Raw genomic sequence first — 27,500 nt, forward strand, 5'->3', positions numbered from 1 at the left:
AGCAAACAGCTCTTTCCTTCATCAGTGGAACAATTTCTGTCTACGTCCTTAACTTTTCAAAGCAACAACCTCCTTGTGACCTGTTGCTAATTACTCATTAGAGATGGCATAGCAAGCGCTCCACCACATCAAGCAGTTACGCCATTCATTAAGTGGAGCGTGCACTGCGCCATCTGCTGGAGTAAAGCAAGGCACATCAACTAACAGTGTAACAATAGAGAGAAGAAAAAAAACAGCAACCAGCTAGACATGCAGCATAGAGAAGATGGCAGTTACAGAAAACAAGTTCATTTTAAATCCTCATTCATGCCTTTTGTGGACATTGACTGTAGGTGGTACATCCAGAATGCTTCCCTTTGAGGAAACATTTTTTTGCGAGTTGCATCCCCTCTGTGGTGTGTGCAATTGTTTTATACATCCACACTTAAATTCCTGTACATTATGAGTTTTATCTACAAAGTGTCTAGTAACTGATGAAGTTGTGTCATCTCTTTGGATGGCTGATTTATGTTCACTTAGTGAGGTCTCATGGTCTTTCCCACATATGACATCTGACATAGACATTGTAAAAGGTATATCACCTTTGTGCACGTAATTTAAGGGTCAATTTTATACGTTTTCCCTGTTTGATTTGTAAATACATTGGCTTTTACTATATGCAGGCAAGCCGCACAGTTTCTACATGGGAAACACCCTTTTATGAAGGAGGATCCTTTATCTTGACAAATCATGTCAGGCCTCACAATTAGGTTACTTAAATTGTTTAAATGTTTATAAGTGAATAGAGGGCGTGTAGCAAATGTATTGTTCATTATAAGTAAGCAAAAGGGGTCTTGTATGCCGTCAAAGCTTTAACTTGAGGTCGAGCACTCCGTTTCTCCCATAGACGATTGTCTTCTCTGCTACCTCCCCTATATTGCCTTATTAGCTCAGCAGAGATGGGCGGCGAAAACTAAAAGCTAGGTTGATCACGGACAGCTTAGTGTGTCTTTCTTGCAGCATAGCATTTTTTCAAATGCTTGGTGAAAAAATACAATAACGAAAAAAAATACAAACCGTAAGTTCAGAGGAATACCTTCAGCTTGGACATAGCAAAACACCCCCAAAACCTTAAGTATTGACCACATGCTTAATTGTCAGACCTACTCAATGACCAATGCTGATAAACAAACACTAAGGAAACAGTCACCTCTCCCCTCTCTGTGGATATAGGAATGCAATCAGTGTAAAGTCCAGAGTCTGTTATATTGGAACTGCTGGGGTTCCAAAGCAGAGCTCTACGGGTTCTTTATTAGACTGCAGTGCTAGCACCTGAGATGTCTGTTGGCAATGTTGAAAAATGTGACTTCACCTGCACGCGCTCCGTCTCGCTCGGGCGCCCACACGCGTCCTCCAGGCGTGTCGCCACGGCACGTCCTAGCAACCTGTAGAAGGAGTAGGTTAAAGGTGCATCCGTCATATATTTAGTAGTTTATTTCCAGAATTCATGCTGCCCATTCACAAATGTAACCTTTTTCACAAATACTTACCACCACCACCAAAATCAAAGTATTCATTATGACCTACAGCTTTAGCTGCAAAACTTAATGTGCTTTGGTCATACTAGTAAATATTAGTTTATTACTTAGTAAATATCAATAAAAGATAAAATGTGGCAATATGCAACACCGTTTTAATGAGCAGCATAGTTGGAATACCTACTCTGGCTTGCACATACAAATGTCTGACCTGGGAGCAGGACAACCAATTAACCAGATCAAAAGAAAAAAAGTCAGCTTCAGCAAGGATTTCTTTGCTCCCATTTTTTCCCCCATGGCGTTTACGGTGAAAACCCTTCTTGGTTGTCAGATATCTGAAGAAGAGTTTTGACCCGAAACATCATCTTGAAAAAAAAAATCCTAGTTGAAGCTGTCTTTTTATCTAGCGAGAATGGAGAGAGAGAATGACCTTCTGATCTAAAGCCCATCTCCTTAACCACTAGGTGATATGAATATTATTACACAATAATCAAATATTAATGACTGTTATAACTACAACAATTGTCAAATAATGATGTTTTTACTACCAACCCGTCGGGGAGTTCTCGTAGGTACTGCTTGAGGAGGCTGGCCACCGTGTGGGGATCGTATTCCTCCAGGCATGGGCACTCCTCGCGGTCATACGCTGCCTTCAGCTCATCCACCTTAGACTTCATACCTACAGGAGATAACCAGAATAGCGACACTCATATGTGTTTGTGTGTGCGTGTGTATACACAAACTAATCAGCTTGAGTTGAGAGATGTGCACTCGGTAAGGGACGAGTGGGGGGAAGTTTGACTAGAGTGTTGCGAGATAGGCATATGCATATATGCCCAAAATAATGTGTGAGGGAGTGTGAGTATGGTCAGGTGTGTGCAGGGCCAGAGCAACGGGAAGAGTAAGGGCAAGCAGGGCATTTGCCCCTGGGCCCAGGAACCTTCTGCATTGGTGCTTGGGGATGATTATGACCCTGCTAGGCTGTATGGGGGGCCCTATCTGTATTTTGTGTGAGGCCCTGTGTGCAATTGGGCAGCCGCTGTGTGTGTGTGCACGTGTGTGTATTCCTGTGTGTGCGTGCATGCATATCTGTGTGTGTATTCCTGTGTGTGCGTGCATGCATATCTGTGTGTGTGTGTGTGTGTGTGTGTGTGTGTGTGTGTGTGTTGTTACCAGACACACGGTAGATCCCCTCGCACTTCATGCCGTAACTCTCCACGTAGTCCACACACTCGCGGAACACGGCAGGCAGCGGAATTCCGTCGTAGAGTGCTGTGCGCCTCACCGCCTCTTCCAGCGGGGCGCCGAAGATGGGCCTCAACATGGCAACGGTCTCCGTGGCGCCCGGCTCCGGCTCAGCACTGGGAGTGGTACCTGTAAAAAATAATTGAAGACCGTTTAAAATGATGGATATCCATTTTGGAACATTTTGGGAAATTGACATTTTTGTATTGGGCATAGCATCGCATTACACTGCAAAATGCACTTTATAATATAGATTTTTAAAATATGTCCTCAAAATATATGAATGGCACAAATTCACACATAGATGATAGGATGTCTTAACAGACATTTGGAATAATAAAATGCAAAAGTAAAAAAATGGCGCTTGTCGTCATTTTGCAACGAAACGATACATCGGCATTAACATTGGTATAGGCCGATATGAAAAACTCTGGCAATATTAACGACCGATATTATATTCCTAATTTACGCAGAATAACCAACTGTATATTTGTTCACAAAGGTAGACATTTTAGACATATTCAGCTGCAAAGCTTACTATACTTTAGTCATATTAGTATGTATTAGTTTATTGTAGTAGATATTCATGAAAATATCAACGTACCCTTATTCTTCTTCTTCTTCTTCTCCTTCCACTGCTTAACCACGTCAGCGGCGGTCAGGTCCTTCGCCTTCTTGTCTTTGTCCTTCTTCTCGTCCTTTGGCAGCTTCTCCTTGACCTTGGATTAAAGAATAGAAATAGAAATTATATTAAAAAATTAGAAAAAAAAACCTCAAGTACTGAAAGTAAAAGTACAAGTGATTAAGAAACTGCTACTTAAGTATTGAAAGTACAAGTATTTAAACATTACTATGCCAGTTCTGAAAGTAAAGGTATAAGTACAAAAGTCCCTGCAGTGTAAGTTAAGCCTAATGGTAATAGATATGATAATAGAACAGCATCATTCTCACAAAGGCAAAAGGCTCTGTCACAGGGAATTTGTTCCGGGCAGGGAAAAAGTTCCGGGTGACGCAACAATGTTTTTCCCTGCCCGGAACAAATTCCCTGTGACAGCTCCCACATAAGCAGGTTAACCACTACCTCCAGGTTGACTTACTCAGGATTTACTTCTCATAAACTACTTACTTCAGTACATAAAATGTATGAAGTAAAAGTACTAATTTCATTGTGAATAATATTATGTAGTGAATAAAAAGGTGAAGGAAGAGGAAGAAATAATACTCCAATGAAGTACAGGTACTGCATTTTAGTTCTACTTCGGTACGAAACAACTCTGCACAGCCCTCACCTTGAAGTCCTTTTCCTTCTTTTTGGAGAAACTCGGCTTCTTGAACACATGGATGCCCTTGGAACAGGAATACAAACAGGAATTTATTTTGCATTTTATCTCATTTACCATTTATTATTATTTATGATAATCAACTAGCAATTAAAGGTGCCCTGTGTTATATTTTTGGTTAGTTTATTTCCACAATTCATGCTGCCTATTCACAAATGTTACCATCAACTCTAAGTACCGGTATTCATTATGACTGGAAAAATTGCACTTTTCATACATGAAAAAGTTGATCTCCGTGTCCCACCATTTTGAATTTCCAGAAATAGACATTTTTAGCTGCAAAACTTACTGTACTATGTTCGTACTAGTAAATAATACTTTATTATTTCGTAAATATTCATGAAAGGATCATATTTGGCAATAGACAGCACAGTTTAAATGAGCAGCATAGGTGCAATATCTACTCTGACCACACAGTGCAACTGTAATGAATGAATCGATTATTTGTATCACTACCTTGGAGCGCTTCATCTTGGAGGGACTCTCCGCCTCCTCTGCAGAGCTGTCCTCCTGGAACGCAGCGTAGCCCTCAGCTGAGGAGAGGAGAGGAGAGGAGAGGAGAGGAGAGGAGAGGAGAGGAGAGGAGAGGAAAGAGGAGAGGAGAGGAGAGGGGAGGGGAGGAGAGGAGAGGGGAGGGGAGGAGGGGGTGGAGGGGAGGGGAGGAGGGGAGGGAGGGGAGGAGGGGAGGAGGGTAGAGGAGAGGAAAGAGGAGAGGAGAGGAGAGGAGAGGAGAGGAGAGGAGAGGAGAGTGGTGTGGGGGAATTTAAAAAGCCAGAGAGAGAACAGGGGGAAAGATAGAATTAAGAGAAAAGAGAAAAAGAGAAAAGGGTGGATGAACAGGTGATGTGGTAGAAAAGAACAAGAGGAGATGACAAGATGAAGAAAGAAAGGAGAAGAAAGAAATTGATGAGGGAAAAGGAAAAGAAATGTCAGGAATACAGAAAAGTAAAAAATGGAAAGATTATTTGCATTAAAAAACACAACGAAACAGAGGAAAAGAAGAGCAAGTAAAGGTGTTTCAAGGAGAGAACAAAGGAGGAGAAATGGGGACGGGAAAGGGGGTGAAGAGGAGAGAGGAGAGCAAAGGAAGAGGAGATTAGAAGAGAGGAAAGGAAGAGTAGAGAGGAGAGGAGAGGAAAAGAAGAGCGGCAAGGAAATGGGGTGAAGAGAAGAGAGGAAAGGAAGAGGAGAGGAGAGAGGAAAGGAAAGGGTGATGGAAAGGAGAGTGGAGAGGAGAAGATAGGAGAGGAGAGGAAGAGGAGAGTGAAAGGGGGATGGAATGGGAGAGAGGAAAGGAGAGCAAGAAAGGGGGTGAAGAGGAGAGCAGAGAGGAAAGGAAGACGAGAGGAGAGAGGAGATGAAAGGAAGAGTAGAGAGGAAAGGAGAGGAAGAGAAGAGCGGAGAGGAAATGGGGTGAAGATGGGAGATGAGAGGAAATGGGGATGAAGAGGAGAGAGGAGAGGAAAGGAAGAGGAGAGGAGACAGGAAAGGGGGATGGCAGAGGAAAGCAGAGAGAAGAAAGATAGGATGGGAACAAGGAGAGAAGAGGCAATGTGAAGGAAACCAAGGAAGAGGAAGATAAGAGAGGAGAGAAGAGGTGAGGAGGGGAAAAGAGAAGAGGAGAAATGAGGTGAGGTGAAGAGAAGAGAGGAGCGGAGCAATGAAGTGAGGTAGAGAGAAGTGAGGAGAGAAGTTAGTGGTCAAATCCAACTCCACTCTGTAATCTAGGCAGATATAGGGTGAGAGAGCTCGCTCTCACGCACGAGAGAGAGAGAGAGAGAGAGAGAGAGAGAGAGAGAGAGAGAGAGAGAGAGAGAGAGAGAGAGAGAGAGAGAGAGATGGTCTACCTCACACCCCTGTCCTTGCCTCTCTGTTTGCTGCTAAACATAGGAAGAAAACAGGCACAATAGAGAGAGAGATAAAGATAGAAGAGAGAGAGAGAGCTTGATAAAGTGAGCTAGATAGATAGATACAGAGTGAGCTAGATAGAAAGAGAGAGTGAGAGAAAGAGAGAGTGAGAGAAAGAGAGAGAGAGAGAGAGAGAGAGAGAGAGAGAGAGAGAGAGAGAGAGAGAGAGAGAGAGAGAGAGAAACTGCTCCTCAAATAAGGAGGTCACTAGTCTCCAATTTAGCTGATGTATTCCCCACGCTAGCGCCACGCTGGGCTTACTCCATTTATAGAGCAGTGGTTTTCAAAGTGGGGGCCGGGACCCCTTGGGGGACGTGAGGGGGTGTTAAGAGGTGGCAGGTTGCCAGGAAAAGTAGAGCAAAAACAAAAATAAATAATGGGAATAAACTGAATAACTAACATAAACAAAATAAGCTACAAAATTAAATAAGCAATTTTCCCAATTGTTACAGCATTGTAATAATCTATTGCATCTGTGAACATTATACTATTGTCATTTTTATTTTATATATCCCAGTGGGACACATGTGCATAAAACTATGGTTGTGAAAGGGGGTGCACAGAAAAAAACGTGTGTGTCAGGAGTCACGACCCATGGCCAAGGTTGCCAGATGGTACTGGTGATTTTGAGCCCAATAAATGCTCAAACACTGCCTGAAAGCACTACATCCTGCCCAATTTGCACTAAATTCTGTTGATTTCCATGCCAACAAACGTGCTGAAAACCCTCATTGAATAAGCTTGTGTTTTTTGCCTGCAGATGGTGATCCTAATGAGACAGGAAAAAGGCTTATAATGGAAAGAGGTACCGAGGGCATTTATTCAAGGAGTCATTTTATTTGGCCCGCGAGATCATTTGAAATGTGTATTTAAGTTGAAATTTGGTGTGTCACAGGAATATAGGCACTCAAACTCATACTCAAACAGCACTCATATGCAACACAATATGAGCAGGCACCAACTATGATGGTTAAGATTATGTTTGAAATTTAACTATGAGTATTAAGTGCATGCGTGCACAATTTTAGTCCATTTTTCAAAATAAATATGAGTATCGTCCACGACTTCCTTCCAGATTTTGATTTTGGCCCTCAATGTCAGTTTCACCTGGTTAGGGGGTACACAAGACAAAAAAATGTTGCGTTAACTAGAGCAGTGTTTCCCAACCAGGGGTACGTGTACCACTAGTAGCGCATTCAGGCCGACTGAGAACCGTGCTGGAGCCCGTTCCCGCACCTAATCGCGAACCGACCGTCGTGTTCACGCCACAGATATTTGCGTTCGCGAACCGGAAAATTGGTTCGCAATGCGAACCGCAAAATACTAGGTTTTTCTCTGCGAACCGTGACGACACCGTGGTCGTCAGCAGGTTCATCCGGGTAACACATTCACGTGCGAAAAAAGTTCAGAGCCCGGTATGAACACTGGCGGTTCGCAGACAAACACTTCAGTGCCGAACGTAACTGGTGCGAGCACCGACACCGGCTCCGTTCTGGTCGGCCTGAAAGCCATATAGGGGTACGCGAGCACACTGCAGGGGGTACTTGGAAAAATGTTATTATTATAACAAATGTATGGAGCAGTCACATCAGGACAGATAAAGCAATATAGAACATGAAAAAGGGGGTACTCATGGCACAACTAAGAGGCGTAAGGGGTACGCAAGACAAAAAAGGTTGGGAAACACTGAACTAGAGGCCTGCAGGTGAAATGCCTCGGGAATGTCACTAGAGGGCGCCCTGGTTACAGACCCCCTCATTAGCAGTGCTGGGAAAGTTACTTTGAAAAAGTAACTAATTACAAGTACCAGTTACTTCTCCAAAAAGCAATTGCATTAGTAACTGCGTTACTTCACTATAAAAGTAACTAGTTATACTCTAACGCCGTTACTCCCAGCACTGCTCATTAGTGCAACACTGCATAGGAGAGGAAAGGAGAGAAGAGGAGGGCAACATGACATTAACACAACACTCACTCACTCACTCACACACTCTCTCTCTCTCTCTCTCTCTCTCTCTCTCTCTCTCTCTCACACACACACACACACACACACACACACACACACACACGCACGCACACACACACACACACACACGCACACTCGCACACACGCACACACACACGCACGCACGCACACACACACACACACACTCACTCACCATGAAAAAAGGATTGAAACGAATATGCACATCTGAATGAGCTCTAATAATGTAGCAAAACTATCGGGGGGAGCTAAAGCAATTAGGATCCGCATCTATAGAGGCTATAGGGAGGGAGGCCTGTATAGGGTTTGTGACAAGCAGGGGGCAGAAGTCGGTTGGGGACATGATTCACATAGATTCAAATTATTGTAGGTAGGCAGCAGCTTTCTTTTCGCTAGAGACTAACACAAAACAACTGCATAAGAAGCAAAGATGACGTCAAGAACTTAATGAAAATTAATTACATTCACCTTTACTGCACTTTCTGTAATTGACATTTACTTCCTGGAACTGTTTTGGAACTAGATCATCAATGACAATTTGTGTGTCAAAGGCTCCATGAGCAGCCATCTTTGTGTAAAAAAAAAACGGAGCACGGAGTTCAATGGGATTAGCCCAACTCTTAATTCCAATGCTTTGGGTGTTCCCATTAATGTGCTCTTATGAGTAATCAAGTTCTGCCTGTGCAGCCCAAATGAACCAACACTAAGTCCCGAGCGATCGCCTTAGTCAGGATTGTATCTTGCTGAGATGGCAAGAGAAGCTATTCTCCAAATTCATTCACATTGTGTCCTCACTTCTGAGATCACAGTGCCATGCAGTGCTCTTCTTGTGGTGGTCTCCTGTCACTAAAGCGGTCTTAAATGCATGTTTGCTTTGCTAACTCTATTTCCCTTCTTCTTGAACTGCTTGTGGGTGTGTGTGCGTCTGCTGGGCTATTGATCTCTCAGAATTCCATGGGATGTTCACAGGGCTTTGGGACACAAAATATGAGTCAATTTCGTGGATTTTGCCAAAATTCCATGCTATAGTCACAGAAGTGTTTTCGGTGATGGACTCACGGAAGTGATCTCTCTATATTCTCACAACTCTATGTTCCCACAGGATTGTGTTTTCTCATGGTTTTTCCAACTATAAAGATTATTTTTCTTAAAAAAACATTTCTTATTGACAGCTCATGGTTGGGGATTGTTTTGGTCTGGGCACAGCTAGTATTCTTTCATTTAGTACATGAATTTGATATTTGATATGAATTGGATCAACCAACTGGAATAGGTATTTCTCAAAAACATGTCTTTACTGACAGGTTAAGGTTAAGGATTGCTTTGATCTGGGCACAACTTAAAGGCCAACTTCCGATAAAACACAGTTTTACTCACTCCTTTTGAAGATCGGACGGTCACCCAAAGTTAAACTCACTTGCAAGGCTCTCATAGCGGTGCGTCACCTCGCCTGGCTGTGTTTCCCGGTGTTTCCCAATTGACATAAATAATGCAGAGAAACGAGCGAATCACGAAAGCCTTTCTGTGTTTCGTCACGTCGAAAGAAGGCGTTGGCCACAAAGGTTTATGTCGACCCATTTTTCTAAAAACATGTTGAGTAATTTTTTTCTGCTTGTTTTCAATACAAGCAACGTCTGGTGGCCCGAAATCTAGCTTAGCTTAGCTATCAGCTGGTTGCTACTCTCAGGTACACACACAGCACAAAGCCTCATCCATAGAGCAAGCCCACTCTGGTTGCTCCGTGCCTGCAGCTCGCCTAGGGGTCGCTGTCGAAAGAGCACAGCCCTGAATGGAGCATGCACGCCTCCGTTGGCGCCCCTATAGTGCAGTACCACCCGGGGAAGTGGCGACTCTGTTTCCCATTACATTCTCTCCAAGAGCAGGAGGACTGAGCCAATCAGAGACGCATTTCCACGAGAGCTGGAAGAGTGAGCCAATCAGAGACGCATTTCCACGAGAAACACGGAACACCCTCTCGTTTCTCCACAAGCCACCTTGCTGGCTTGCAAAAACGGCTTGAAACAAAGCAATCAGAACATTTTTTAAAACAGGACCAACGCGTAACACATTCAATAACAATGGGGAACACAGCAATATTAATCAAATGACGTTGAGAGGCCATCTTTAAATTGCTATAGCATTCTTTCATTTAATATTAGCATTTGGTATCTATTTTCTAATAATAGACTTAGTGTAACGGAGGCTAACTAGCAGAGAGTTGGCGTGGAACGTTGGTAAACCTCCCTCCGATAGCTTCATACAGTCTCGTGCCGTTGGGCCGAGAGACTAGTCTCTTGGCCCAGCGGTATCGTACTGTGTCTCCCATTGCCGAACCGTTGTAGTTGACGAGGTCGCAAGTTCGATCCCCGAGGGGGGTGAACAGGTGCAAGATGACCTCCGTCACAGTGGTGCCGTGACCCGGATGGGAGTGAGGTTTAAGGGGGAGAGTGTAACGGAGGCTAACTAGCAGAGAGTTGGCGTGGAACGTTGGTAAACCTCCCTCCGATAGCTTCATACAGTCTCGTGCCGTTGGGCCGAGAGACTAGTCTCTTGGCCCAGCGGTATCGTACTGTGTCTCCCATTGCCGAACCGTTGTAGTTGACGAGGTCGCAAGTTCGATCCCCGAGGGGGGTGAACAGGTGCAAGATGACCTCCGTCACATTAACATAGTTCTGTGGGAATATAGAAAGCACTTCTGTGAGTCGGAACACACTTCCGTCTCCAGGGGCACAGAATTTTGGCAAAATCTGTGAAACTGACACATATTTTGTGTCCCAAAGATCCGTGGCCATTCCACGGAATTATGTGAGATCAGGCTAGCTCTTCTTTAAATAATCTGTGTTACTGTGTGTGTGTGTGTGTGTGTGAGTGTAATCCTTACTACATTCCTGCTTCTTCTTCAACTTGTTCTCCATGCGGTTGTGTGTGTGTGTGTGAGTGTAATCCTTACTACGTTCCTGCTTCTTCTTGAACTTGTTCTCCTTGCAGATGTGTGTGTGTGTGTGTGTGTGTGTGTGTGTGTGTGTGTGTGTGTGTGTGTGTGTGTGTGTTGTACTGTTTCCTTACTGCGTTTCTCCTTCTTCTTGAACTTGTTCTTCTTGCGGTTGTGTTCCTTGTCCTCGTCGGAGGCGGCGTCGGGTTGGTGGTGGTCATCATGGCGGCCGTCGTGCGGCGGCGAGGGCTCGCCCGTGCGGTAGAGTCCTGGGAACTTGGTGGGGCTGATCTCCTCTGAGCTGGGGGTCCTGGCCACACCCCCACTGGGGTGCTCCGAGCGACGCTGCTCCGCGGGGCTGCTGCTGGGCGGCAGGAAGCATTCCGTCATGGCGGCCTTTAGCTCACTGGCTCGCTCGTGCGGCCGTTAGCTCGGTAGGTCGGTTGGTCGCAACTCACTGATTGGCTGATGGAGGAGAACAGGAACACACACGCGCACACACACATGTATGCATTGAGGGAATAGAAGGGGGGGGGGCATTAATGTTTGTACTTGATGATTAGTTACAGATACTTTTACCCCCAACATAAATGAAAATCAATGTACAGCCTTTGTTTTTTCTCTACCCGTGATATTTGTTTTATTGTCCATTTCCATGTAGATTTAGATGTTAGTAAATGTATGAGGCGCCGCTTTTTTCCCCATTCTAGTTTCAAGTCAAGAGTGTGATGAGATGTTGTTTGTATCAGCAAGTGTTTGACGATTACAAGTATGAGTATAATGATCAAGTATGGGGGACGATAATACTTCTATTGCACACTAAAAGACAATTAAGTACTATGTTGACACACAACATAATGCACCCACAAATCCAGATTAACATCACACACACACACACACACACACACACACACACACACACACACACACACACACACACACACACACACACACACACACACACAACAGAGTGATGTGCGTGCTATAATAACCAGGAGCCTGAAGAGAACAATGATTAATCATCTACAAGTGAAAATGAATTTCTAATGAAGAACCATTGAACAGTGCCAATGAACAATAGACAGCGTTGGCCTACTATCCACAAAATAGAAGTCACATGCCTTTGGGCAGGGCTATGTTAGTAGTAACTTATCCTATGCCCCAAACAGCCAAGGGGGGCTGGGGGCCACATAATAACAAATGTCCAAACAAACCATCACTGACATTATTCTGTATCTATGGAACTCAAATAGTTACAGTAATTGTTATTGTACTATCTATGTTTTGACAGCTGATCTACTCCGGAGTCAACAGAATCACGGAAATCACGGAAAATATAGCCTCCGGCGACACACGGCAAACACATTCAATGCTGTGTTCATTTAAATAATGTTTCAACAAAAATGATACGACACACACATTGGTTGAAAACACACAGTGGAGTGAACTTAGAAGAAATGTCAACAATTTATGTTATAGGGAAGTTACTATCATCATCAAAACGATTGTTATCAACTGTCAGAGAGGAAACGAGTCAAAAGGGCCACACAAAGTGATGTAATCTTTTTTATAAGTCATGCACTAAGTAACAACAGATATACAGGATCGACCTTCCACAAAGTCTACACAAATCATGTAAAATAAACCATTACAACTAAGTTTCTCCTCCCAAATATCGGCCCATCTGAAGCTGGATGAAGAGGATGTTAGGTTAGCGGACATGCTATGAGACCCCCCCAGCACCACCAGCCCAACTCCTTTCCGCCAACACCGGGGGAAAGCCGAAAATAAACAGCGTTAAAAGAAAAGCGAGTGGAGCGGGCGCACCATTGCATACAGTTATTGTTAACAAGACTGAATATTTAATTTGACCTGACACGGTGATTGTCTTGCTCCCTGGCAAGCTAGCTCAATAAGGCAATGAGCAAAGCCATCGTCAGCTAGTCAGACTGTATGCTAACATTTGTAAGGGCTTGACAGTGCCCGTATCATTGAAATGTCCATTCGCTTGTCATCACCGACTGTAAATCTATAGAATCTACAAGAAAGTGTAACTACGAATACATTACTTTTAAGATACTGTGGTTATTTCAGGGGGAAAGACAACCCTTCGGAACTACTCACTCAAAGACAAGCTTCCTGATGCATGTTTACGTAGCCTACTTATCTTGGACGTAGCGTGAACAGAATCCCTGAAGGGATGATCACTGGGAAATGTAGTTTTTCGAACAAGTTGCCATCAGATGAGATCATACGTTACGGTTCCCACTTTAAACTACAACTTCCGCCAATCTGCATAGAACCTCTAGTCTTCGATTAGTGCAAGGAGTAGTAAACAAAGTAACAACTCTTTTTTTAATTGTAATTCAAACATCAAACAAAACATTGAAAATATTGGGTAGAGTCAGTGTAAAAATGAATGTAAAGAGGAAAGAAAATGTTACGACATTAAATTGATTGTCCTTCAATAGGCCCTAACTAGGCCTTGGGCCTAGGCTATATCAAATAAAATTTGGCTAACTTCTTAATACCAACAAGTGGTTTCCTCCTCCCCCATTTACAGATGCGTATTTGTGTTTGTAGCCTACGCAAATGACTAAGAGAGGTAGGCTACAGGGCGTAGATGAGAAAATATCGCCGATTATCATCTGCAAAATATCGATCCTGAAAGTTTTGAATCGATATTGCACTTTTCGAACAAGAATGTCAGATCACAGATCGATCTTTTGAACCAAGCCCTAACACAAATACACACACACACACACAGGCGCACGTACGCACGTGCGCACACATGCACACACGCACACACACACACACACACACACACACACACACACACACACACACACACACACACACACACACACACACACACACACACACACACACACACACACACATGGCCATAACTACCATGTCCTCTGTATTTTTTTCAGGAATGTAAAATGTATCTATGATGAAAATCCATATATGATCAACAATGATAGTCAGTCTGTACGCCACTCCCATTTATCCTCAAGGCAGTGATAAATGTGGGAAAAACTTAAGAGTTTGACTGAAGTGTTTGAAGCATTCTATGTGTATAGTAGGCCTATGTAGTAGGCTACAGCTCACAGTCACACACACACACACACACACACACACACACACACACACACACACACACACACACACACACACACACACACACACACACACACACACACACACACAGGTACTGTGCATACAGCCCCAGTTCCAACTCAGTTTTGAATCGATATTGCACTTTTAGAACAAGAATCGATATCAGATCGCGGATCGATCATTTGAACCAAGCCCTAACACAAATACACACACACACACACACACACACATACACATACACATACACACACACGCACGCACGCGCATACACGCACACACATGCACACACAGGCTATTATAATTGCTGTTTTATTGCCTTATTACAGTTTGCCTACTGAACACTAGACTGATGCTTAGATCAAAATAGCAAATTGTTAAGTTGTTGGTAACATAACTTAAACACAGTGTGTCCGTACCTTAAACAAAAGTTCTGCTTAACACTGTAGTAGCAATTCAGCAGCGCACATTTTGCTATGCTACACACTTACTCATGGTCACTGCACACTTTTTCCTTCATAAGACACTCCATTAAAAAATGAACACTCATCACATCATTGGGAAAACACATCCGTTAAAAAACAAAGCACACTGGATGTTTGACAAGATTTAGGCACCAACAATAAAACATATGCTATCAAAATTAACCACTATTCTGCCAGTTACAAAGTTGCATTCTTTATGTTACATTGCACTTATTTTATTTTGCATTTATTTGTTTTACTTTGATTGCTTCTTTGCTAAATTCACACCTTCCTACACTCAAACAAAACAACAAATATCACAACGGTACTAAAAGAGTAGAATATGGAGTATGGCATTGACTGACTTACGTTCTGTAAAACCTAGCCTGATGCCAGGAGTAGCCGTTTGTCTTCATCATCACATGTTACATGATAGTTTGTAGAAATACACATAATAGTGTAATTTTCAGAACACAACCAAGCACTTGAGCAAACTGACTGAACAACATGATATAATTTTGATGACGTCTAGATGTCAGCTGCATATTGTGTCTGGACATATATTGTACTTTGTTACAGTAAGAATACCTCATACCCAAACAAACAAAATATATTGACTATGTTTTTCATTACAGCATGTTGACATCAACCACATATTCATATCATATTTAGATGTTTGAAAATTTGTGAATATACTCAATACACAAACAAATGGTCCATAAGCTCACCTACACACTGTTGTGTTGAGAGTGATGTACTGTTTAAGATATAGCCTATTTTGCTTCAGTTTAATGTCCCGTACTGTAAGGTGCAGTTATGTAATGTACAGTATTGAATGTTGGGCTCTTGTGAAGATGTACATTCTGTGAGTTTAGAAAGACTGCTGTGTTTTGTATAAAGTAGACAACTGTTTTCACATTGATCTAATTTGTTTTCTCATTTGGTGCTAATGTGTGTCTTTTGACATAAAGTGAGGTTGTGACAAAAGGTTATTGGGTTTTTATGGCAATATTTAGGTTTTGATAGCAGAGTTTCATGCTGGCATATGTGAAGGGTTTATCTCCAAGTGTTGAGAGTAATTGGCTTGTGTGTAGAGTTTTGACTCTATGAGCGAAATTTTGCAGATTGTGTGCAAGCAGTATGCAAAAACTGTAATTGCTTGTGTGTTAGGCCTACATGTGTGTCATGTAGGCTAGTGTTTTTGTCTTAAATGGCTACTTTACAATGTAGCCCCTTAATGCACGCCATACCTCCTGTGGCACGCTGTAATAGACGAAAGTTAACTACTATACACTACTATGACCTTTAGTATGCCTTTAGGGCCTTTAGTAATAGCCTACATTACGACTTGGTCATTGCCATTCAGATAACAGTTAATTTATAGTAAGGCTGTTCCAATCTTCTTACTTTCCGCCCTTCCCGCATTGTGTTTGGGTACGCAGGGCGGTTCCATTTCTAATCACGACGGTGAAGTGTACTGTAAACTACCCGGATAATGCCCTCAAACCGGCCGTTTTTTGAAGTGTGGAGTAATGTACAATTTTTGCACTCAACGGCCGCCATGTTTGTTACGTAGTTTCCTCTCTGGTTGAGTGTCAGATTGGTCAAACTGCCGAATCTCTGTGACGACAGCATAGCTTTGATTCCAAAGACAATAGCCATGTGTATAAGAGAAAGGGGTAACTTTTAAAAATTGTCAACATAAGGAACAGTGTCTTCCGTGATTAATTGTATATTGGCGGTTGGTAAACTCTGATGACACGCGACAACCGTCATTTCCGTGAAGTGTATCAGACAGAACGTGAATTGGACCTGCACTTCACCCTCAAATTTAGCCGTTAAGTTGAGGGTGGAAAGTGCACTGTATCACAGTACACAGTGCAGAGTGTGGAGAATGGAACACGCTCCATGTCTTAAGGAGTTAAATGAGCTGTAGCTCATAATAGGTACTCATACTGTTTCAATAGCCTATTTAATTAGGGTTCTAATCAGCTCTGTTCTAACCTGGGGGTAGGGGCGCCTCACCTGTGTAGCTAGCTTGGCATAGCAGTGGGACACACCTGACACTCGGCTCACCACATACACCCCCTTCAGGCAGCCGCTGGACACTGCAGTATATCCTGAAGCCCACTCTCCTAAGCCTGAGTAAGGAACTGACCGAAGAGAAAACTTGCTGCCACCTGGGAGCATGGAGCCTATTAGGCACTGGGCAAGGGGAACTCAGATCTTACCCCTACTAGGCGGCAATAACCCGTCCGCTACAAATATCAATATTAGGCCTATAGGCCTATAGCACATTACAATACATAGCTGTCATACAATGTGCTAAAGCGTAAAGAAAAAGAAGAGAGAAGAATAAATATATATGCTAATGTGAATAACTCATCACCAAAGGCAGATGAAAATAAAGCTGTTTTTAAATTCTTTTTGAAACATGATACTGTTGGGGCAATTCTACTTTGGACAGTAAGCTGGTTCCAGCATTTGGCAGCATAATGACTAAATGCCATTTCACCCTGTCTGGATTTGACCCTATAGGCACAACAGTAGAGGAGACTCTGGCGACCTAAGACACGGATGATATGGCATATCTGCAATATATTTAGGGCCTAAGCCATTTAGTGACTTATGGACTATCAGATGAGTTTTAAACTCAATTCTAAATTTCACTGGTAGCCAGTGGAATGACCTAACTGGAGTGATATGGTCTCTTTTCTTTGTTTTAGTTAAAGGGACATGAAATGGTCAAAAAAGGTACTGCAACTATGCTGCTCATTGAAACGGGGCTGCCTATTTCCAAATTTGATCTTTACATGAATGTTTACTAAGTAATAAACACATAGGCCTATTGTCTAGTGTGGTCCAATTAGAGTAATTTTTGCAGCTAAAAAGGGCTATTTTTGGAAATTCAAAGTGGCGGACCATGGAGAATATCCCCCTTTTCATGTATGAAAAGTGCAATTTTTCCAGTAATGAATACTTAGAATTTGATGCTGGTGGTAAGTATTCATGAAAAAGGTAACATTAGTGAATAGGCAGCATGAATTCTGGAAATAAACAACTAAAAATCTCACACAGTGTCCCTTTACATTTCTAGCAGCAGCATATTTGAAGTCATAGAATATGTCATCACAACTCATTGTGAATGGCTCTGTGGCGTCAGCTGGGGGAACAAAATTGAAACAATGTGAATACGCACGCACGCGTGCACACACACACACACACACACACACACACACACACACACACACACACACACACACACACACAGAGACACACACAGAGACACACACACACACACAGACAGAGACACACACACACACACACACACACACACACACACACACACACACACACACACACACACACACACACACACACACACACACACAATGTGACTAGTCATGCTAGTTTCAGTTCAGCTTGTTATTGGTTGAGCAGTCCATTCTCTCTCCTCATCGCTGGTGAGCAACTGTTCCTCTACTGTAGGGCCGCCTCTTGTCCATTTTATAGTCTCATCTTAATTTTCTTTTTCTACTATTCCTATACTATATAATGTTTTTATTCAAATCATTTGAATCAGGGGAAGTCCCTATGTAGTCACATTTTCTGGTGCGTATAAGCTTTTATGTAGCCTAATGGGTCAGGAGAAACTCAACATGGAGACATGTGGATCTATGCAGTGTGGTCACAAGACTGGAGCAACAAAATATTACACTGCTTAAGTTGGACAACAAGGCAATGGACAGTAGACAAATGGTAAAACGCACATGCACCAAATAAGCTCACTCCATTTACTGTGGGGGAGGGGAAAGGTTTAATAGGGTTGTCTTCAGTATCCTCTTCAGAGCTGGCTGGGTGGAATACTTCACGTTTCCATGCAGTAACTTCTCCGGCCGTTAACAATGAAATCTGCAGTGCTCACCATCTGAATTACAGGAACCTCCGACACAATCAATTTCTAAGTACTCATTATGACTAGAAACTGTTTTGTTTTATTTTTTGATTTTGTTTACAATCTGTTTATGTGTCTTGTTTTATTTTGCTTCTCTCTGTACAGTGTCCTTGAGTGTTTTGAAAGGCGCTTTTTAATAAAATGTATTATTATTATTATTATGTCATATTTACCTCTTAAGAGATGGTGAAGCTGCTCAACTCACGGTCCCGGCCGAATGCCATGCATGTCGGGGTACTTTTCCCATTCAACATCCCGATTGCAAATGAGAAAATGACCTTTCAATTGCGTTTTTGCGAGATAGTGAATGAAATGTCTGTTGCTAATGACGTCTTGTGGCGTCATCATGAGGCCACATGCACTTGGGGAGGACGGGAGTAAGTATATTGGAAAGCACCCTAAGAGACCTTGTTCCAGTGTGTCAGGTAGATGGTTTGAAAGACACGCCCAGGGTTTTTGTTTGGTTAGGAGAATGGGATGACCTGAATCTTCCCTGAGGGCTGTCACTAAGCCATGTACCTGGAACACTGCCTTGGTGTATGAGGAAGATATGGATTATTACAGGAAGAATAGGCTGGATGTGACTGCAAAAAGTAACTTTTGTGATGGAGGATAAGTTTGTGAGGCATTTTGAGGCCTCCTCCAAAGCTCTGTCCTGCACACATGCAATAGTTAAGTTTAACAGTCTACGTGTATTTGTGTTCTCATTATAAACACTTAACTTGAAATCAATGAGGAGCAACCTAAACATGTAGATCGCAGTATGATTGACTTATGGTACTTTGCTGTACCAAGCTCTTCCAAATACTGGTGAGTTTTATGCAGGAGACTTGATTTTGCATTACTTGCAACACAGATATGAGCCACTGTTAGCCTACTATAGTTTAAATAAATTGTGCACTGGCCTTACCGTGGCGCTAACGGCCTGACACCAAATATCTGTATGCATCCAAACTCTTGTATGCTTTTAGATCAATTTCTGCGTATGGCGATGGGTTGTTGATAGCATAAAGGTTGTGTGCGCCGAAGTCTGGTAAAGACGAGGCTGTTGCATGCTAGCGGACGTCCGTAAACAGCCCTAATGGAAGCAGGTAAACGTAGTTTTCTAAACCTGCAATCTTGAGCTTCTCCAAATACCTCTCCCTCTGCTGGCCCAGTGAATGTCCGACCTGAAAGGTGGAAGGTTTGGAAGGTTTTTCTGCATCTTGTTGTCTTTTATTCCGTTTTCCGCTTGTCGTGTTTCGTTACTAGCATTCAAATCGCTGTCTTTTTCATGTCCAAAATGGCGGTCACTTTTACGCAGGTCACGTGTGTGGCATGGGTCAACAGTGCACTCATATGCTACGCAACCAACCCAGGTAAGATTCCAACCCGGGTCCTCTGCTGGCCCTTCCCCGTCTCTCTCTCCCAACTCGCCTCCTGTCTATCATCCACTGTCCTATCTTGTGAAAAACAATACAAGCTTGAGAAGCCCCCAAAAATACTCAAAAAGTTATGTGCCATATATAAACAGGAATCAATTGCATTGTTGGCAATTGTGTGTACATGTACAGTATTTTCTTTCAGGCAATATTACCTTGACCTCATTTGACCTTTCGTTGTGAGTTACCTCTGACTTAACAGCAACACCACTCGGGCCCACAGGCTTAGTAAGACTGAGAAATGTGGAATTAAAATTGCACATGTGTATGTGCACTCATGTGCCCCACAGTACAGTATGCTTGGCCATCAGCATGATGGTGGACGGGCATGGAGAGCAGTTAAGGTAACATGGGGGGACAGAGGACGAACTGGGGCCCAGAATTTGCTCCTCAATACGTATATAGAGAGGGAGGACCGCCCCCTTTTCAGAACATTTCGTCCAGCAGGGCCTGGCAAAAGCTGTCGGCGGCTCAGATAGAGAGCAACACTAGACTACAGTGCAACCAGAGCTGGATTAATAATCGGGACGCACTAGAGCCTCTTAAGCCCAGAGCGTCGCTACCCCGCTGGGCACTGATCCAGAGAAGGGGAGGACGGCGTCGAGCGTCCCCACTTTTGGGCAGTGCTTTGGAGCTTAAGGACAGGTGATCAAGCCTTCACTTAAAGGGGTTTGCATTTATCTTGTGTGTTAAGTTTCAACCTCTTGCTCTCCCCAGGGGCACCGTGGAGGTTGGGACATCACTCTGCTTTTCTTTTTTCTTTTTTTTTGAAGAACAGATTAGCCAAATGCCAAGGAGGATTTCCCTTAATCGTTTGTTAATTCAGTTAGTTGATTAAGTGGTTGGGAGTTTCAGGAGACGGAGGTTGGAATTTGGCTGGCTACAAAATCCTTGGTGACTGCCCGGCAACAGTGTCTCTCCTTAATAAATAGACATAATAAACAAACAAACAAAAACGGGTTGTTTGTCCTACTGTAGGTCCATCAAAATAAAGAAATGTATGGCATACATTACGCTAATATTTCGAGGTACATATACTTAGCCAATAGACCACCTATGGATGTGAGCGAATATGTGTCTGTGTCCTCATCCTCTTGGTACAGTGGGTCATAGACCGGCCAAACCATTTAACATGACAGTGCAGCTGCACGTGTTTGTTTCTGTCACTTTCACCAGGAGACACAAAGAAAGCACTGTATGGTGACTGTCGTGACCATGTGCAAAATAATCCTGTCAGACCCCCTCTGTGCGATTATCATACTTATATGCATGTTGTTAACATGCTGTACATATGTAATCCTAATCTACTGTATGGCCCAGCATGTTTGTGTATATCCATGTGAATATGTATACCTCAGAGGCCTCAGAGGGTGAATTTCCTAAATGTCCCAACAAACGAACTCACCTACTAAACACTCCTTCTTATAAAGGGTAGGAGACATGTGACATTTGAGTGATCACTTGTCTTAAATATGCTTTATATTGAACATTTCCCTGTTTAACGCCGAAGACAGTGCTGCATCACTAGCGTGCTAGGGGAATAGGCCACTGTCAAATTGGATTGGAAATATAGCACCTCTATAGACCTTCCTGTGCTGTGGAACTCCTTTTCTACTAACTAAACACATTTGTGCCAAAACATACAGTCTAATCCTATCAAGTCGTTTGCATTTTAAACCACCAACAAACACAGGAATTCTTGTGCTCCCTAACACAAAAAGAGGTAAGATTAGTAAGGGTATATCAGTACTCTTGAAGTCCATTGTTTTACAATGTGTGCAATACTTGTTTTTTTATTTTATTATTATACTATGGTAATGTTCTCCAATTCACTTTGAATATTTGTCCACAGGCAGCTGAGTGGGGCGGTCTCTTCTCATCAATGACACAATCAGTGTGTGTGTTTCTGTGTGTGTGTGTGTGTGTGTGTGTGTGTGTGTGTGTGTGTGTGTGTGTGTGTGTGTGTGTGTGTGTGTGTGTGTGTGTGTGTGTGTGTGTGTGTGTGTGTGTGTGTGTGTGTGTGTGTGTGTGTGTGTGTGCATCATTCAGGTGGTTCTCTTGGTCCTTGGCTCACTTCACCTTAATTAAAGTGCTTTTATGTTGGTGCCTTGCAGATGAGCAATTTTATTTCATAATACAGTATTGTGACTTCCATCCATTAGCATTAGTCAGGGTCATCTTCATTACCCACGTTGCTCATCATCTTAAGTCTTTTGATCTTTATTCTTTAGTTTGTCTGTATGTGTTTAGTGCGTGGGTGTGTGTCAGCAACAGTTCTGGGCTGGGATCAAAAAACGCCCAGGCATTTATGTGAGGCTCCTATTGTGGGCCGGTCTCTAAGGACATGCACAATACCCAACAACATTGGCCCCTGAGGACTGTCAGCCCACCGGAAAGTACCTTGATTCAATGCTATATTACCAGTCCAGGCCTAGTTCTTGTTCAGTCAGTTCACAGGCCATCCTTGCTACTGCTGTCTGTGACGTCATCCAGGTTAGTGACCTTGGTGTCGCCCTCCTCCTCATCATCCTCTTTCTCCGCCTCACCAGAGCCAATCACTGTCTTCTCTGAGCTGGTGGTTGTGGCTGTAGGTGCTTCAGCATGATCCTCAGAGCTAGTGTCCGACAATTTCTCCTCTAACCTAGCGTGTGTGGCGGTAGATATATTTGCACTATCCTCACTACTAGCATTAGATAATTTCTGCACCAGGCTAGCGTGTGTGGGTGTAGATGTTTTGGCATGATCCTCACTGCTAGCATCAGACAATTCCTGCCCTAGGCTGGCGTGTGTGGGTGTAGATGTTTTAGCATGATCCTCACTGCTAGCATCAGAGGATTCCTGCCCTAGACTAGCGTGTGTGGGTGTAGATGTTTTAGCATGATCCTCACTGCTAGCATCAGACAATTCCTGCCCTAGGCTAGCGTGTGTGGGTGTAGATGTTTTAGCATGATCCTCACTGCTAGCATCAGACAATTCCTGCCCTAGGCTAGCGTGTGTGGGTGTAGATGTTTTAGCATGATCCTCACTGCCAGCATCAGATAATTTCTGCACTAGGCTAGCGTGTGTGGGTGTAGATGTTTTGGCATGATCCTCACTGCTAGCATCAGACAATTCCTGCCCTAGGCTAGCGTGTGTGGGTGTAGATGTTTTAGCATGATCCTCACTGCCAGCATCAGATAATTTCTGCACTAGGCTAGCGTGTGTGGGTGTAGATGTTTTAGCATGATCCTCACTGCTAGCATCAGATAAATTCTGCACTAGGCTAGCGTGTGTGGGTGTAGATGTTTTAGCATGATCCTCACTGCTAGCATCAGATAATTTCTGCACTAGGCTAGCGTGTGTGGGTTTAGATGTTTTAGCATGATCCTCACTGCTAGCATCAGATAATTTCTGCACTAGGCTAGCGTGTGTGGGTGTAGATGTTTTAACACTACCTTTGGGAAAATTAAAGGCTTTCTGCTTTGAGCTAGTGGGTGTAGCCGGAGATGTTTTTACGCTACCTCTGCTGGCATCAGTAGCTTTCTTTTTTAAGCTAGAGCGTTTGGCTACAGATATTTTAAGACCTCTACTAGCATCGGTCTCTTTTTGCTCTGAACTAGACGTAGGTGCAGATGATTTAAGGGTACCTCTGCCAGTGCCGATAGTCTTCTGCTCCAATCCAGCGCGTGTGGGTGTAGGTGTTTTAAGGCTACCTCCTTTGCCAGCCTCAGAGGCTCTCTGTGGTGAGCTACTGGTTGTGGCTGCTTTAGCGCTACTTCTGTTGGCAAGAGCAGCTTTCAGCTCTGCGATGGTGGCTTTGCCTGGGATTGCTTTAGCACTACCTGGCCTGCTAGCATCAGAAGATGTTTTACGCTCAGAGCTAGTGAGTGCAGGTGAGGATGTGGGAGCAGTAAAGAAGGGGAGCTTTGTGAATGTTTTGGCTCGTGTTGGTGGAGAAGTCGGTGATTCCTGTGCTTGTGACGTGGCTGCGCTGGATGCGTCTGGCTGTGTGAGCGTGTCATCATGAGTGTGTGTAGAAGTTTGTGTTTGCTGGACCTCTGTACTTGGTGTTAATTGATCTTCTAGGTTTTCAGCATGGGATGACGTTTCAGGAATTCCAGTGCTTGCCTTTTCCAGGTCTTGGAGCTGTATTTCTTTACCATTGTCTATGTCCACTTTAACGTGTGGAGACTCTTCTGGTTTACTGTCTGTTTGTGACTGACTTAGTTCTGGGTCATCGGTGGTCTTCTGTTCTGCTTTGGAGTCGTGCGTCTCGTCTGTGAGTGTTTCAGGTGTGTCTATGCTTTCATGTTTTGATGACACTTGTTCTGAGTTTTCATGTGTGGGTGACACATCTTGTTGCTCTTCTGGATCAGTATCAGGCTGACTCTGTGTTAATTTGTCCACGTTAGACTCTGCATCCCCTCCGCCTAAACTGGCACCCTCTCCCACTGGTTGATCAGATTTGGAGTCCTCTGATGTTTGGTGTTCATGCTCCGCCATCTGTGATGTAGGGGTGTCTGACATGGGTTGACTCAAGTCAGGAGGGCATTTCTCTGTGATTGACCCTTCGGGTTTAGTATCTGCAATATCACTGCTATTTGTGTTATTTTCAGAATTGATTGCTTCTTCTTGGTTAGCGTTCTGATTCAGCTCACTGGGGGTTATTGAGTCATTTGAATTTGAAGGCTTGTCCGAAGGCAGGCTAGATTTCTCCAACTTTTGTTTCTCTTCTGTCGTGCTCTCCCCTGGATCAAAGTCCATGTCTACCACCACAAACTCATCTGGGTGTGTGTTGGCTTCCTGTTCCTGCTCCTGCTCTTCCTCCTCCACCTCCCTCGTTCGAATGGTGACTTCATCGCGGAAAGACACTGTTTTGAGCAGGGACTTGTCGGAGACCTTAACTGAGGCCTTCCCATTGGACCGTATGGCCGAGGAGGCGGGCTGAGGCGGCACAGTGGTGTTTGATTGGGCAGTTGAGGAGCCGGAGAGCTTCTCGGTGACCGTGTAGATGCCAGGCTTGCCGTGCAGTGGGGACAGCATGATATCTGCGTTGCATAGTGCCTCTGCATGTAGAGACACTTCATCCAGCATCACCACCGGAGAACTGTGATTCACCTGCCCCAGAGACAGACACACCCAGCAAACAAGGTCACAAACATGTTACTGTCAAACTTATACTAACACACACATGCATAATATCCCCATCACACAGATCACAAACATGTTACCGGCACACACACACACACACACACACACACACACACACACACACACACACACACACACACATACACGCACATGCACGCGCACACACACACACACACACACACACACACACACACACACACACACACACACACACACACACACACACACACACACACACACACACACACACACACAAACACAATATCCCCATCACACAGATCACAAACATGTTACCGGCACACACACACACAGAGAGACACACACACACACACAGAGAGACACACACACACACACACACACACACACACACACACACACACACACACACACACACACACACACACACACACACACACACACACACACACACACACACACACACACACACAAACACAATATCCCCATCACACAGATCACAAACATGTGTCCCTCATACTTATTTATACTTACGGTATAAAACGCACACACACTCACATTTTCGCTCTATCGTCCTAGCATACGAAGTCTCGCACACTCACACACACACACACACACACACACACACACACACACACACACACACACACACACACACACACACACACACACACACACACACACACACACACAAACACACACACACACACACACACACACACACACACACACACACACACACACACACATCTGCCCAGTCCACAGAGCAGAACATTGTACAGTTTTTATATTTATGCTCACCATCTGTTCACAAATGGGTCGTTGACATTTTTAGTAGCAGACGTCAGGTGCACTCACAGCGAATGTCACTAATAATAATTAATAATTGGTAATTAACGCAATGCATATTCTTTTAGATAAGCCAATTCATCCAATAGGCCTACAGAGTGTATACAACAGTGGCATTAGCTGTTACATGCAAAATCCTGATGTCTGCTCCTAATCTGATCTAGTTGTACCCCTGAGTCACAGTGAAAAACGGACTATCTTTCAGTTAACAAATCACAAATCAGGACCCCATTTCTCGAAAGCCTCATTGCTAACCAGTTAGCAACTTACTAGGTTTCCAATGGCAAATTGCATTGCAACCAAGTAAGTTGCTAACTTAGTTAGCAACAATGTTGTCGAGAAACGCACCCCTGATCTAAAGACATGTAGGCCTATGCTCACACTTCATTCACACATCCACATCCACACATCCTACTTGTGTATATTGGACCATTAGAAAACACAAGTTACACTACTATGTTTCAGCACAAATACCACAGACCATGATCCACTTGCACAAACAAACACAAACAAATCACACGAAAGAACAAAAATCACAACAAAATGCGACTTTAGTGAAACTCACATACTGTTTGCCTCTCCAGTGCTGAAGTGAAAGACAATCCAGTTGAGCTGACAGCACTATAGTATCTACGGACATCTCTTATCTGGTATCCTATCAGGACACCTTGCACTGGCATGCCACGCCACGCTAGGCCTACGCTACGCTACACTTGCCCCCATTGCGAGGTGAATGTCTTACAACATGGGCATGGCACACTGGGAGCTGCATAAGATCATTCATTCATTCGGTCACTCATTCATTACCTCTACCAAGGAGGATATGTTTTTTTCTTTGCGGGTGTATGTGTAATGTGTTTATATTTTCTCCGTTTAGGCCTACTACTGGATAGATTTTGGTGAATTCTTCAGTATTGGTCAGAATCTAGTGATGTTGGTCACTATTCAGTGTTGCAGGACACCTGTGAGGTTTATTTGCAATTATGGTAACACTTCGTTTTACTGTTCATGTTACATTACTTAAGTACAGTGTAAAAACAACAATATGAGGGTTAGGGTTAGGTATTTACTTTAAACTCCACTGGCAACTACACAATATTACATGGTGGTACATACATACACTAAAATAGGCACTATAAAATAAAGTGTTACCACAATTATAATTAGAAAGCACAGTAGCATGGGGTTAAGCTTCCTTGGCGGAGGTGTTTGGTCTCCAAGTGCCATTCTAATTAATTCATACTTTCATTCATTCCTTCCCTGGTTCATTCATGTGTAGGCTACCACAGGGATATGACAACACGGCCCAAACACAATAAAAAAATTGAACCCCCAAACACTACATTCATCATATACGAGTATGTATTTTTTTTGGAGCCCAAGACTCATTTCACCACACAAACACAACACAACTACACAATGAAACACAAAGATGCCTTTGGACTGTGTCTATACTCCATCTTTTAGATGTCCAGTGTTGTCCAGTATTTTTCTTCTTCTTTATTTTGAAATTCAATGATGGAGATAAGGCGCAGCCAAACGCTCTAGGGTCTAATCTGCCTGTACTGTCTGCCTCTGACCAGGACCCAACTGCCATAACACTCACCAACTGGAACCACTGCAAGCTCTGCACAAGATTAGAACAGCACAATCCATCAG

At 43.5% G+C, this 27,500-nt stretch overlaps 2 protein-coding genes across 4 annotated transcripts in view; both read right to left on the bottom strand.

Annotated features, from left to right (window-relative positions):
* ralbp1 (ralA binding protein 1) overlaps positions 1-13,089 on the bottom strand; it is a 19,236-nt gene extending 6,147 nt beyond the window's left edge. The window contains exons 1-8 of one of the 3 annotated variants that reach the window (XM_063195949.1): positions 13,051-13,089; positions 11,061-11,391; positions 4,559-4,635; positions 4,052-4,108; positions 3,367-3,481; positions 2,691-2,891; positions 2,070-2,196; positions 1,352-1,424 (exon numbers count right to left, since the gene is read on the bottom strand). In XM_063195949.1, coding sequence (XP_063052019.1) covers positions 1,352-1,424; positions 2,070-2,196; positions 2,691-2,891; positions 3,367-3,481; positions 4,052-4,108; positions 4,559-4,635; positions 11,061-11,316 — 906 coding nt within the window. In that variant the 5' untranslated portion in view covers positions 11,317-11,391; positions 13,051-13,089. Of the gene's footprint in view, positions 1-1,351; positions 1,425-2,069; positions 2,197-2,690; positions 2,892-3,366; positions 3,482-4,051; positions 4,109-4,558; positions 4,636-11,060; positions 11,392-12,798; positions 12,948-12,995 lie in introns of those variants that run through there. The other 2 variants (XM_063195950.1, XM_063195948.1) reach the window with 2 other exon arrangements.
* A 9,248-nt stretch (positions 13,090-22,337) lies between these two features.
* LOC134447049 (uncharacterized) overlaps positions 22,338-27,500 on the bottom strand; it is a 20,064-nt gene continuing 14,901 nt past the window's right edge. The window contains exons 14-16 of the mRNA XM_063196334.1: positions 27,448-27,468; positions 23,513-24,983; positions 22,338-22,471 (exon numbers count right to left, since the gene is read on the bottom strand). Of these exons, the coding sequence (XP_063052404.1) occupies positions 22,338-22,471; positions 23,513-24,983; positions 27,448-27,468 (1,626 nt within the window). The remainder of the gene's footprint in view (positions 22,472-23,512; positions 24,984-27,447; positions 27,469-27,500) is intronic.

This window comes from Engraulis encrasicolus, chromosome 4 (genome assembly GCF_034702125.1).
Source record: "Engraulis encrasicolus isolate BLACKSEA-1 chromosome 4, IST_EnEncr_1.0, whole genome shotgun sequence".
NCBI lineage: Eukaryota > Metazoa > Chordata > Actinopteri > Clupeiformes > Engraulidae > Engraulis > Engraulis encrasicolus.